The 14,685-nt window shown below is 41.7% G+C and overlaps 1 protein-coding gene across 4 annotated transcripts in view; it reads right to left on the reverse strand.

Moving 5' to 3' along the window:
• Positions 1-343: 343 nt before the first annotated feature.
• The window catches only part of METTL8 (methyltransferase like 8), an 83,713-nt gene continuing 69,371 nt past the window's right edge, over positions 344-14,685 (reverse strand). For 2 of the 4 annotated variants that reach the window (XM_014545726.1, XM_005857569.2), the window contains 3 exons: positions 14,190-14,296; positions 13,994-14,059; positions 12,570-13,237 (listed from right to left, as the gene is read on the reverse strand). In XM_014545726.1, the coding sequence (XP_014401212.1) occupies positions 13,047-13,237; positions 13,994-14,059; positions 14,190-14,296 (364 nt within the window). In that variant the 3' untranslated portion in view covers positions 12,570-13,046. Of the gene's footprint in view, positions 354-12,569; positions 13,238-13,961; positions 14,070-14,189; positions 14,297-14,685 lie in introns of those variants that run through there. The other 2 variants (XR_001363580.1, XM_014545733.1) reach the window with 2 other exon arrangements.

Genomic DNA, 14,685 nt, shown 5'->3' on the forward strand with positions numbered 1-14,685 from the left:
CAATGTGCAAGAGAAACGTTCTGTATGTGCCCTGAGTGGGGATCGAACCTGCAACCTTTTAATGTATGGGATGACACTCCACCCAACTGAGCCACCTTACCAGGGCAAAAGCAAAGTTTTAAAAGTGAACAAATAAAAGGAACAATAACCACCAGGAGCCCCAGGTCAGGTGTTTTCTATGCTTAAAACGGTCAATTGCATGAAAAGGATCCCAGGGGAAAGCACTGAGCACCTGGACCAAATATTTCCTAGGTGCAATGGCTCAGGTCCTGGCACTGTACACCCCAAGGTGAAGAGAGACCACAGGGTTCAGGAGGAAAAGCAGGACAAATACTATGATGTGGGTATTTAGTCTCCTTGTGGTCTAGACTAGAGAGCAGAGCAGCTCAAGGTGTGGGCTGTGGGCAGGTGCTGGTCTGTGCACGGTTTCATTCCCAGTCTGTGAAAGGTACGTAGAGAAACCAGGTAAGTTTATAGCTGTTGACACTAGTAAAAATCTTGGGCTTGTATATTGTCTATCTCTACTTTTTCCTGTCCATCCTTTCATTCCCCAAACCTAGTGTGGTGTCTGGAACGCACTGACTGGGAGGTAAGAAGGAGAGATTGTGGGGAGAGGGCAGAGACCAGGAAACACAATGCCAGGAACCAGAGCACGTTTTTTTCCTTAGTAATTCATCTTTATTGTGAATTACACAGGACTCTACTCATGGGCGTCTGCCTTTTACAGAGTAGCTGGCTTCCACAGGAGAGTGAAGGAAGACTGTGGTAAACGTGCCTATTTCATCTCTCAATTCACTTATTAGATAAGGCGCTCCACCTCTCCCAAGAATGAGGAGGGTGGGACTAAAAAGACCAGATGCTGTCCTTCTACATGACAAAGGTATTGATATGAGACAGGTTGGATATGGGCAAAACAGAACAAAAAACAACAACTGTTCCTTCACCTCAGATAGTTTGAGAAGGCAAAGCAGGATGTCAGACTGCTGCAAAATCATTTTCATTAATGGATGATGAAATAAGGCATCATTTCTTAAATTACAGGAGTACCCTGGAAACTCCTGACTTATGCCCAAGAAGCAGATGTCACTCCGATGGTAAATAATGTGTGAAAACTCACTTTGCTAATATATATTCTCAGTGCGTTTTCAGGAGGGAAGAACTCAATCATAATCAGTTACTTTGATCTCAATGGTACCTTTCATCTGTATGATTCTGCCTCTGTCTTATTGAACACGCACATCATATAAGGCACTTGGATTTTATACCAAACTAGAGGCCCGGTGCACGAAATTTCTGCATCGATACGGTCCCTAGGCCTGGCCTGCGATCAGGGCCATCTTCCCCCGCTGCCCACAGCTGGCCCCCCCCCCCCCCCCCACCCCCTGTGGGGAATGGGCCTAAGCCATCAGTCAGACATCCTTAGCACGGCCGCAGAGGCGGGAGAGGCTCCTGCCACCGCCGCTGCATTCCTGTGAGCCCGGCTTCTGGCTTAGTGGCACTCCCCCTGCGGGAGCGCACTGACCACCAGGGGGCAGCTCTTGCATTGAGTGTCTGCCCCTTGGTGGTCAGTGTGCATCATAGCAACCAGTCATTCTGCCATTCGGTCAATTTGCATATTAGCCTTTTATTATATAGGATGCTGAAGAACCACTGACTGAGTATCCCTCTGAGCAGACAACTCAGCAAGTGAAAGTATTTTGCCCCTTTCCTTATCACTCTAGCTTTGGTATATGTAGAGTGTGCTTTCCCCAGCACTCAGAAAAGACTTAGGTAATTCCCACTCCTGTTTCTTGTCATGTAGAAGGACAGCATCTGGTCTTTTTAGTCCCACCCTCCTCATTCTTGGGAGAGGTGGAGCGCCTTATCTAATAAGTGAATTGAGAGATGAAATAGGCACGTTTACCACAGTCTTCCTTCACTCTCCTGTGGAAGCCAGCTACTCTGTAAAAGGCAGACGCCCATGAGTAGAGTCCTGTGGCTGTCCAGCTGTGAGTTCATTCTTGGGATTGATACTAGGAAGGCACTTGTTTCCATGCATCCTGGCCATTTTCTCCAATATCAGCTTCATCAGTAATTAAACTCATTTTTTTTGGTGGGGGAGGAAGAGCTACTCAGGCGGGGTTTCCAAGTGAGAGAATGTGGGCCGAGCAGAGAGTAAACTCATATTTAATATATATATATACACATATACATATATGTTTAATTTTAGAGAAAGAGGAATGGAGAGGGAGAGACATAAATGGGAGAGAGAAACATTGATTGATTAGTTGCCTCCTGTATGCACCAAGAATGGTATTGAATCCACAATCTGGGCATGTGCCCTACCTGGGAATTGAACTGGCGACCTTTCAGTGCATGGGATGAAGCACAACCAACTGAGCCACACCTGCCAGAGCTAAACTCACATTTTAATCTTCATCAGTTGACATCTTAGTCTCTCTCAGTTGATTTAAAATTTGGTTGGGTAATATAGGGATATTATTTACTGGGCCTCTCTCAAACATCATCAGATGGTAGTGATTGTGTGGTCTTGTCTGGTAGGTTACTCTGGCCTGCATTCTTCACTTGCCCTGCTTTTATTTCCTCTCAGAAGGTCAGTGGATCTTGGATCACATGGTGACTCTATTATACTGATACTTAATCTGTTCCCTTCCGAAAAATATGTGCTAGACCTTCCTCTGCCACGCTGGGGAACGAGGGCAATCTTCTGGCTTGGCCAATGCCCCCATTCCACCCACACCTCTCTGGGTGTGTTCCTCCTAAAGCTGTGCCCCATCGTTTGTGACATGTCATGGTAGAAAACAAACACAAGAGCTCTGGAATCAAAAGGAAGTATCAGATAAAGGCAAATCTTTGCTCTTCTAGAAAGTATCAAGTGTTGACCTATGAACCGGGAGGTCACGGTTCGATTCTGGGCCAGGGCACATGCCTGCGTTGTGGGCTCAATCCCCAGTGTGGGGCATGTAGGAGGCAGTCAGTTCTCTCTCATTGATGTTTCTGTCTCTCTCTCCCTCTCCCTTCCTCTGTGAAATCAATAAAAAATATATTTTAAAAAAAGTATCAGGAACAAAATGTCTTACTTGCCGCATCTGTGGTATATGATTCAGGTAAACAAAAAATCTCATGGCCTCTGTAGCCTTCCCATTCCCAAGGCTTAGTTAGAGCTCTTTCTTTGGCTCTTCTAGGCCAGGCAGGAGCATTTATGCTTACAGTCCAGTTCTCCGAGATGTAGTTACAAATCACTCGTGCCACAATCTTCTCTGACCTTGTATTTTTCTTTGGGTCACTGGAACAGTATTTGGCTAGTCTGCCTGTGAACACTGCCTACTTCCTCTAAGCCAGAGTGTGGCTTGCTTCTGCTGCGGGTCTTTCCTAGTGGTGCCTGTCTGTGCTTGTCTAAGCGTTAGAGGAATGACTGACCCACTTCCTGTCACCATATTGACATGGCCCATGTCCTCAACTGGACCTTGTCTATGCCAACAGCGTTGTCTTTGTACTTCCCCTCTCCCGAATATGGTATTTTATTTGCCATATTATTTTATATTACAGGCTAAGGCTTTGAAGAAAGAAAATACCTACCCCAGGTATTTTGTCGGTCAGTGTTTTCTATTTTTATCATTCAATGTTTTCTAATCCAAATATCTTTTAATGTAAAAATGCATTAATATATAAAATTATAGGCTCTAGGTTTAGAAAGCCTGTGTCTTTGGAAAGTTAGGCACCTCATAACAAACTATGAATAAAGTGCCCAAGGTAGGATGAACCAAGAGTAGCTTATATTCATATATAAACATAATTATAGTATAGATATGGCTGCATACCTAGAATTTAATGTAAATGTACCAAAGAGAAGAAAGCACCAAAGATTTATAAAACTTACATGAAATAAGACAATGCTCAACAGAATAATGACCAAAATTTCATTAACTCGCTGATCTTGTGACCTAGAAAGTGAGGTAGCCCAAGCCAAATCCCCTTGGTGTACCAACTCCTCCTGTACCAGGCCAGACACCTGGCAATGGGATGGGAGTAGGAGTAAGCCTTGCATGTGTAGTGCATCGCAGTGTAGGTGAAAAACAGCACACAGGGAATTCATTATTCTTGAGCGTTTCCCTGTGCATATGATCAGATTCTGCATTCACTTGGGGAGAAACAACCCTATTAAAATGTCTTTTAAAAAGTCAAAGCTAAATGACTAAACATTAAAAATTTGAGGAATGGGGTGGGAGTGGGAGGAATCTATGAGGAAACCGTCAGCTGGCTTATCCAGGGAATGAGCAGAACTTAATTCTCCTCCCAGCATGGGGCTCCTGGGCCCCCAGCTCCTTTCACTCCGTAGGAAACAAATCCCCAAGTTGCTACTGAGCCAAACTCTAAAGGCCAGTCAGGAAATGAGCAGCACTCCTGAATGGGAAAGCCTGGATCAGTGATTTTTTTCTAAAGTAAACAAAAGATCTGCAAAAGTATTTCCTTGCACTATTTGGCAAGAGAAAGAAGCACCTGGAGAATGAGTTAGGAAGAGAAAGCATTTAAGAAATGGTAGTAACACAAGAATGGTGTGGACAAAAAAGGGGCCACATACTAAATCTCACAAGCTCAGGGTGGAGGCCTGCTCGGTGGCCTTACAAACTCAGAGACAGAAAGTAACCACATAAGATGGTCTGAAATTAAAACTGTCTAACTAAAAGTGAGTCATGGTGGGTAGTCATGTCCTAGGCCGGTATCTTCCCTGACAAAGGTCAATCTTTGCCTACGGTCTTTTTGCATCTACAATAACATATCTTTGGATGTCAGGGTAATCTCCTTTTTTTCCAGACCCCTTGGGGCACAATCTCCCACCAGAGCAGACCACGGAACCCCTCCTTGTTATCTTGTTCCCCGCATACTGTCTCTATGTGCTGTAAATGTTAACTATCCTATACTCACCAATGTAAAAGAAGTATGTGTCTATCCATTCTACTTTTTATCTAATCTCGGAGATTTCCCCACTCTGCTCTCTCCTTCCTCCCTAATCTATCACCGATGGATTTCAATGTAACCCCCTTACGTCTTCCCTTTTGCTTGTGATGTATAAAATAAGGTGCAAAACTTCCTTTCTCTGAAGCCTTTTCTCAATCCATTGAGATTTGCTTCCTGGCAAATAAACTCAAATAAACTAAAAAAATCTCTACGCTTCTTACATGGCCAATGGTTACACTGCAGCTTTATTTCACTAATCTCCAGAGCCCAACTGTTCTGTCAGGAAACAAAGCTGCAAATGAAGAGACCCCAGAAAGACTGGTGGATTAAGAGTACATACATTCTGCCCTAACCGGTTTGGCTCAGCGGATAGAGCGTCAGCCTGTGGACTGAAGGGTCCCAGGTTCGATTTTAGTCAAGGGCATGTACCTTGGTTGCGGACACATCCCCAGTAGGGGGTGTGCAGGAGGCAGCTGATCGATGTTTCTCTCTCATTGATGTTTCTAACTCTCTGTCCCTCTACCTTCCTCTCTGTAAAAAATCAATAAAATATATTTTTTTAAAAAAAGAGTACATACATTCATGGGAAGGGTACATTCATAGAATAAATACTTTCCTGAATCCTGAACTTCATTTTTTCATTTGCATTAAAAAAAAAAATCTTCTAGAGAAGCGGTTCGCAACCTGTGGGTCGCGACCCCTTTGGGGGTCAAACGACCCTTTCCCAGGGGTCACCTAAGACCATCGGAAAACACATATATAATTACATATTGTTTTTGTGATTAATTACTATGCTTTAATTATGTTCAATTTGTAACAATGAAATTGGGGGTCGCCACAACATGGGGAAATGTATTAGAGGGTCGCGGCATTAGGAAGGTTGAGAACCACTGTTCTAGGGTCAAAGTGGAATATATGCATTACAATAAATGAGGGCTGTGAAGGAAGAAGTATGAGTAATGAGAAAAGCAATTCTCCTTGGAGACGAATTTCCTTGCTTCAATGCAGCATGTGATTCTGGCAATTTCAGTCATTCTCTTTCAGGTGCTTTTCGGTGCTAGTTCCAAATGCTGCTTGAGGGACCACTGTCTCGGCCCACCTGAGGGAGTGGGGTGAACTCAAGATGTATGAGGAGCTATCACATTCTCTATGGCAAACATTCTGTTCAGCAGGACAGCCCTGGGAGAAAGACAAGTTACTCTTGGGAAGCAAGAGGTGAGAGAAACGAGGCAGCAACTGAATAGCGTTGCTTATGTTAAGTACATAACATTAAAAAACAAAAAAACTAATGCAATTGACTCAACAGTATCTCAGCATTAATTTTAGAAAGTCACTTGGTTTTAGCACTTTTCCCCAATGGAAAAGGCTTTAAGACACACAGGGTGATTGCTGTTCCCCATATTTTTTTAAACAACCAACAATCAATATATGTATAGATTAACTGAAAAAAACCCAAAAAACTAGTTTCTGTTTTTTTTCTGCAATGAGCTAGGAAGTGCAGCATAAAGGAGGAATGGGTTGAAAACTACAAAGAATTTGTATAAGGATAACAAAACTCATGGTTTTCCTGGACCAAACCCCATCGGCCCAAGTAGGAGACATAACGGTTGGGGCTTTGGGGAGGCAATCGATGGCTCACCTAATTTGGTAGGTGTCAGCTGATAGAAATGCATGTATCCTGGAGCCCAGGCTCTACTTAGTGCCTGTCTGTTGGAGAAAATCAAAGATAAAGATGCAAATCACTGGGAGGCCAAGCGCACAGCTAATTGGACTCTATCTGTAACTATGTGAAGTCCATCTGCTCCTACTTAAAGTATTGACCTTTTTTCTCCTTATGTAATACTAGAGGCCCGGTGCACAAAAATTTGTGCACTGGGGGGGGGGGGCCCTCAGCCCGGCCTATGCCCTCTTGCAGTCTGGGACCCCTTGGAGGATGTCCACCTGCTAGCGTAGGCCCGCTCCCTGGGCCCGGCAGCCCTCGGGGGATGTCCACTTGCCAGCAGGGAGCAGACCTAAACTGCAGTCGGACATCCTTAGTGCTGCTGAGGAGGTAGGAGTGGCTCCCGCCACTACCGCTGTGCTGGCAGCCATCAGCCTGGCTTGTGGCTGAGCAGAGCTCCCCCTGTGGGAGCGCACAGACCACCAGGGGACAGCTCCTGCATTGAGCATCTGCCCCCTGATGGTCAGTGTGTGTCATAGTGACCAGTCATTCCCAGTCATTCTGCTGTTAGGGTCAATTTGCATATTACCCTTTTATTATATAGGATAAAGGGGAGCAGGAGTTGTCACCCTAAAATATGCCTCTTTGGCATAAGGATTATTTTAGGCTGATTATTTTTAAGCAATAGCAAATAGGAAAAGCTCTGACAACCGAATAGAAGTTACCTTTTTTAGAGAGACATTTGCATAAGGGAAATGTAATGGTGCATCAAGAAGAGAAGAATGACTCTAAATCTCTAAAAACTTATCAGTGGAGGAGGCAAGAACTTAAATCTGCATAACAACTTTACCCTTGTTTACTGTGCTTTTCCTGGTCACCTCCCTCAACTGGCTCCCCACCCCACCCAAGCATCTTTTGTTCTAAGCTGACGATGGCATCTAAGGTGATGGCTTTGGCCATTTTGGGGAGTTACCCAGTTTTCCTGGGGTCTTTCCCATGTATAAGGAGGTACTGGTATATACATGATTAAACTTTTCTTGGTTTCCTACTGTTGCTCTCTCTCTCTCTCTCTCGTTAATCCTAACCACTGGTCCACGGGCCAACGCTCTAACCACTGAGCACCAGCCCGGGCTATCTCTCTTTTTATTACAGAGGTCTTAGCCAAGAACTTAGAAGGATAGAGGAAAAAAATACTTTTCCTCCCCTCAAGTGTTAATGTGTGTGTATTCGTTCACCTGCCTCTAGCAGCTCCTTATGAAAGGTTAAGTGGTTGTGAAACCACATGCTTTGGAGAATCCAAGCAGCTGTTTAAACTCTTGAACAAGTAGTGGTGCCTTGTGGCTTGCCTCTGATGAGTTGCAGAGGCAGCTGAGGGTGGGCTGTCTTTGACCATCTGCAGGTTTTAATATGCTCCGCCGATCTCATGCCAACCTGGCTTGCCAGAGTTGAGGTCACTGTACTCTGAGACATTTCGGGATGGTGCTCAAGAGAGCTGTGCTCTGCAGCCTCCTGGGCCCTCCTGCAGGTGCACTTGCTTTTTCAGTTTGATGCTGTTTTTCTTACCCTTTATAGCAGTGGTTCTCAACCTTGGCTGCACATCAGAATCACCTGGGAATCTTGTTAAAATCCTGATTTCTGGGCCTCATCATTAGTAACAATGAAACAGAATTTCCGGAGGACGAGGCCCAGAAATCAGGATTTTAAAAAGATTCCCAGGTGATTCTAATGTGCAGCCAAGGTTGAGAACCACTGCAGTCTACAGACACCCGCAGCAGAACTATTATTACTTGCTTGTTACTGCGTGTTGCTGATTCATGCTCAGAGGAAAAAGACATTTTGTCTTTCACACTCTTTCCTGTCACTTAAGGCATATGTTAACGAAGGACAGATTTTGGCATCCATTCTTCCCTGTAGCTTTGAGGCCGCAATATCGATTCATTATAAATGAAGATGAAACTGTTACTTTACTTCTATTCATATTTATAACTACACCAAAGCTATCCTGCTGGTACCTTTGTGCCTCTCAAATCTCAAACCATATTCCAAGAAATGCTCAATATTTTATGCTTGAATTGGCATTAATGTACAGACAATGTTTTAAATAAAGATGTTTTCACTCATATTTTATACTGACACTCCATGAATTCACATAGATTAGATTATGCTAGAGCCGAATCTCTTTGAAGGCTTCCCCTCCCCTGGCTGTACAGACTAATTTTTTTCTTTAAGTGAGGAGGATGCAAGTATTGGGTGCTCTGCTTACCCGGAGGGAAGCCAAGTAGAAGGCTGAAGGCTGAAGTGGGTGGGGCAAGAGAATTAAATATACAGAATGCATAAAAGAACTAATAGAAGGCTTTTGCTTCGTCATTCCTCCTGGTTCCTTTTATTCCCTTCCTTCCCAGTTTGTTACTGTGGACAAGTGTAACCTACTTATTTCATAGACTCACTGGAGCTAGAATGAGCTGTAGTAACCTTGAAGGTCATCTGATCCAAACTCCCATCCACTGTTAAAATTCCCCGTTTTATTCAGAAACTCGCTTTCTTCTCCAGCAGCTTTCTGAGCAGCATTCGGGCCTTTCAATTAAAAGTGCACTGATGAGAGTAGAGGTTTGGAATCAAACAGTTCTGGGTGCAAACTGTGGCTATCACTGACATCTCAGAGTCCTGTCTCATCGGTTAAATAGTTACAATAAAGCTAATTCGTCGGAGCTTGAGGGTTAAATGAAGTAAATAAAAGTGTAGTATAGAAAAAACAAAACAGTGCAGAGATAAGTTAAGGGTAGCTGAGCAGTTCAATAGAAACTAGGACCCACACTTCCTGTCTGACGCGAGGCCATACTTGTCCACAGCGTTCTCACAAGGCCTCATAAAACCATTGAAAAGGTTTCTGATGCTGGAGTGCTCAGTGTGCTGCCTGGTAGACTGTAAATGCTTTTATTAATAACAATACCTCACATATATTCGGGGTTTTAGAATTTACAATGCGCTTTCACAAGTGGGGGAAATAGCCACGCCAGCATGTCTACTGATGACTAAGAGGCAGGAAACGGAGGAGCAGAAGTTCTGAAAGGTCTATTAGCGATGCAAATGTGAAGTCACCTGCACTGGTGAGGAGCTTAATCAACATTAAAACCAACTAGAAGTTACAATGTGAGACACATTCAGGCTTCAGATCTTGGCCTTGACGAGTCCGAAAATCATAAGAACACAGCATAGGGGCTTGGGGGCAAGAATTTAAGCGACCTGAAGCTTAACAGTCTAAATCAGTGGTTCTCAACCGTCTGGCCCTTTAAATACAGTTCCTCATGTTGTGACCCAACCATAATATTATTTTCGTTGCTACTTCATAACTGTAATGTTGCTACTGTTATGAATCGTAATGTAAATATCTGATATGCAGGATGGTCTTAGGTGACCCCTGTGAAAGGGTCGTTCGACCGCCAAAGGGGTCGCGACCCACAGGTTGAGAACTGCTGGTCTAAATGGTTCAGATGTCCAGGAGGGCAGCTCTCTGCATATGGATGAATTTTCACATAGAAACCAGAGTACAGCAAAAATTCAGACTGCATAATGGTAGAACCCTCAGTGCGTTCATAGTTTAGAGACAAAGCATATGGAACTGAGACAAACAGCAAATAAGCTCTCAGAAATCAACATTAACTGGGTGTTTCAATCTGACAAATGTGTCACACTGCATGCAAAACTTTTAAAAATAGAAACTGTTACCTTGGCTTTTCTCACAACCCTCTCAAACAGTTCTTCACGTGTGTGAGAATTTTTACATTTGGAAAATGCTCAAAAGTGAATTTTTAGAAATGGAAAAAAAATGGAAGGTACATTTTCAATATAGCATATTTCATTGTTTCTGTAGCCTAAGAAGATGAAACAACATATCTTTTTCTGTTAGAAAGAAAATGGGAAAAAAGAAAAAGAAAATGGACCTCTCAAAATCTAGCTCCTTCAGAAGATGGATTTTTAAATATCAAACTCTGTCTAAAGGGAAAAATAAAAATTTCATGCAATTAGCAAATAGCTTAAATTAATACCCAAGCAGGAACATTTGTAACACTTCATGATTTTGTTAATACCTATAGGCAATAATCCAAATCAGGGCTTTCTCTTTTTTTCTTCCTCTGCCCAAAAATCTACATTTCTAGCAATACACAAGCCGACTTATATCCTTTTTGAGGCAAAATAGGGGGTTGATTCAGGTCAGAAGACTGACCAACAAACTTAAGACACTGGTAGAAATGGCCCTACTGAGACATTATGTGGAATAGGAGGTCTATGCTAGACAGAGCTCAAAAGAGGACAGTTTGTGTCTCACAGTCCAAATCCGGTTGCTGTTATTTTGAAGCTTCTAAAGGTTAACTACATGCTGTAATACGCTATAGAAAGACACGAAGCTGAATTTTACTGCGCCAGTCAAGAGGCAGGCTTGAATCTGCTATTTAGGACTGAGAGAGACAGTACAATTTACATGTGTGAGAATGTGAGAATAATTTCACCTTCTGTTGTTTTTAAAACCACCTTGGGCCATGATTTTGAAATTGAGAAACAAGATCTGCTGGGGTTCCCATAGCAACATTAACTTATCTAACTCCCCTTGTTGTATGTAATACTTTCATTACTAGCTTGGCTAGTAAATGTACACTTTAATTATGAAAGACAACCAAGTTAAGAGTCTCGGGCAAATTTTAACTTTTACATTTACTGACATGCATGTTTAAACAAACCTGGATATTGTATTTCTGAAGACTTGCTACCAAGGCAAGTGTGTACAAAAACCTTTCTGTGGTCTTCCTTGCTCCTCATCTCTGTATTCCATTCTTTAGATGATCCCTCAACCAATCTCTCCAGATACATTTATAACATGCCATGACTAGGATAAAACAGAAACCAACCAACCTCAGATGGCTCCAGTCCGGGGACTAGACCCCGATGTGTCCTCCATTCTAGTCTGTCTATAAGATGACCCTCTCCCTATCTTTTCTCCACTATTCATCATCATGAATGTCCTGCACCAAATACGTTTTCTCACCATCTTGAGAGCGTACATTCAAGGACCCCCTCCCAGAACCCTGACTCTTCCCCCTTCCTTCCCACAAAGATCTTTCAGAACCACTATTACTACTGTGACCATCACCATGTGACACCCTGTTTGTGACTGGGCAGCATCCCTCCCCTATTATTAAAAAAAATAATATTGTCTTGATTTTCCTTTGAGGAACTTTCCTCCATTCTATACATTCTGGTGGCACCATCAATGAAGCTGCCCTGCCCCAGCCTATTAAGAGGTAATCCATGACCTAAGTTGGACCAATCACATTCTCCCAGGAAGTTGAATTTTAAGTAAATTAAAAAAGGAAAAATAGTGGGGATTGAATTATTGCGATGGTGGTCCTTTGAAGAGACTGTCCATTTCTCCCAGATTTCTGTGACTCCTCATCAATGTCCACCAGCTGTTAAGCTCCCTACTTGAGTACTTGATCATATATTATCTTTAATCTTGATTTAGAGGCTTGCAATGTGCACGTTTTGCTTTGCCAGCTAGATAATATTGATGCTCTCTGAAAACAGGGCTGGGTCTTTATTTATTGTATTATTCCAGATAATTCAGCACAATGTAAGTACTTAGTAACAAATAATTAAAAAACAACAACCCAATCTTAGAAACTCTGTAAGTACCTAGTAACAAATCAAAGACCAATCTTAGAAATTCTATTCTATTAATGTGCAGTACACAAGCTGACTTATATCCTTTTTGAGGCAAGGTGGTAAATAAATTTTTAATTGCTACAATTTAAGAATTTTCTTGGATATAAATAGTTGTCTTAAGGAGAACTTAAAATGATTTGAACACCTAATAGTCTGAAAATAATTTTAGCATGGGTCATAATTCCCCAATTTTAGAAAAGGAAAGAGAAACTGAAATTCTCTTTCAGACATTAGTCTCTGAATTAAAAAAAAATAAGTTTTTGGGAAAACAGACAACAAAACAATAAAAACAACACACCTTTGTCTTGGGCTTGTGATTTTCCCTGGAAACAAGGTGAGCTGCCTGTCCGCTACCAGATAACACAGGAGGGAGTTAAACTGTGTTTGACTAATATATAAATAGCGTAGGTGATTTTCTCCTCTTCTGAAAAATGGAAGGTCATGGCTTCTCAGAATCATGACTTATGACAGTAATTAAATTGCATGCTTACAAAATTCAAACAAGCTTGCTCATATTAAGTTTTGAAAACACAGGCTATGGTGCACTCTTCCAAACCACTTACACGTGCTTACAATACACCAAAGAGCTCGCCCACAATAAACAGCAGAATATATACATTCTCTTCTTCTGTCTTTTCATAAATATAAAATTTATATAAATCTTTGAATAGTGTGGTCCTCTGGTTTGCACCTCAACATGGCACAGAGTTCAGCTATGCGAAAGGAGTGCAAATGCTGGTGTGGAGCTTTTTTGAGTCAAGTGTAATGGTTTCTGGAATTTGCCTTGAACCCATACTCGGTGCATTTTCACTTGTTTTTTCCTATTAACTTGTAAGCGGCGATCAATCAGATTTTGCTTCTCGTCTAACCCAGCCTTGCAGAACATACTGTGGACTTCCCCTGTGAGACAAAAATAGCAATCAAATGTGTGACATATGACTGGGGAGGGGGAGCTGGCAGTCAGAAACATGGAACATTAAATGAAATGACTGACCATCTAAATTTCATTTTTACTAACAAATACTCAATACAAAACAATGAAGGGAACGTGAAACTAAGTGGGTTTCTTCCACTTCACCCAAACACACCAAGTATAAACAGGCTAGCACAGCAAGCATAGATGTACAACATTATTGGTGACAGCTTTCAATATTTTGAAAGGTGCCCCCTGTTTGAGTTTTTATTGGTTTGCAGAGATCCCAAATGACACTTTATAATACCATTCACATAAGTTTGGGGAAAGTCCTTGAGCACAGGATTCATTTTCAATACTTTTTTAAAATGAGAAAGTGACAAGAGCTAAGTAATTTTCTAGGGACTCTTAAAATCATACTCCTGCCTCTGCTGTGGCCTACCATCAAGTTTTTTCATATCTGGACAAACAGTACCTCCGAAATGGAACAGACTATCCCTTCATTTGGGCATAAGGATGGAACAAGTGATTATTTAAAGCAGTTTCCACTGGAGAAAGATTAGAAGGCAAAAAGGCCATTTTCAAGCTGTTATGTAGAATAGTACAGTCACCAAAGTGTGAAGACATCCAATGTTTAATCAAGCATGAAAGCCTCATTTTTAGAGCTTCTGAATTTTCTCTCTGTAAACAATAACCAAAAATATTTTTTACAGCTAATTATTTCTTCTTATAGATAAGTATACCTTTTGTAAAGAAATATGCCCGGGTACCATCTCCTCGAACATAAAAATTTTCAGATAAACAGTGCCCTGAAAAAAAAAAAAAATTATGAGAAGAGAAGCTTAGTATTTCTTTTTTTAAAAAAAATCTTGACATGAAATATAAATGAGGCATTCTTTGAAACACATGAAAATAATCTGAGACTGAATATACTATTACCCCTTTTGAAACGAAGCTGAGTCTTATCATATCTTCCATAGTCCCGAAATAACAGCATCCCCCCAGGTTTCAGTAACTTGGACAATCGGTTTACAACACCTTGCATCCTTTGAAAACAAAGCAAGATACGGTTTGCAGAAATCTTTCATATACCAAATTTTAATTTCTTAAAGATAAAATAAGAAAAGTTCGATAAGGCCCAAGAAACTTAAACCACAAAAATAAGGGCAACAAAGACAAAAAATATTTTGTATAGAAAGAAAAAAGGACACCAACTTGCTAAATTATCAGATTTAAAAAGCCTAGAGTATCAAGAAATCACCCAAATGACCAGAGCTTGATGGATGAAGTCAAAGCTCAACTACCAAACCACAGAGATATTTTCTGATAATTCCAGCAAATTAAAGTAGGTCCAAGGCAGACAGAAACGGATGTCGATCTATTTTTCTTGCAAGATAAAAAATAAGCCAGAGCAATCCCAAATTGTGCATATCTA

Source organism: Myotis brandtii, unplaced genomic scaffold, assembly GCF_000412655.1.
Source record: "Myotis brandtii unplaced genomic scaffold, ASM41265v1 scaffold112, whole genome shotgun sequence".
NCBI lineage: Eukaryota > Metazoa > Chordata > Mammalia > Chiroptera > Vespertilionidae > Myotis > Myotis brandtii.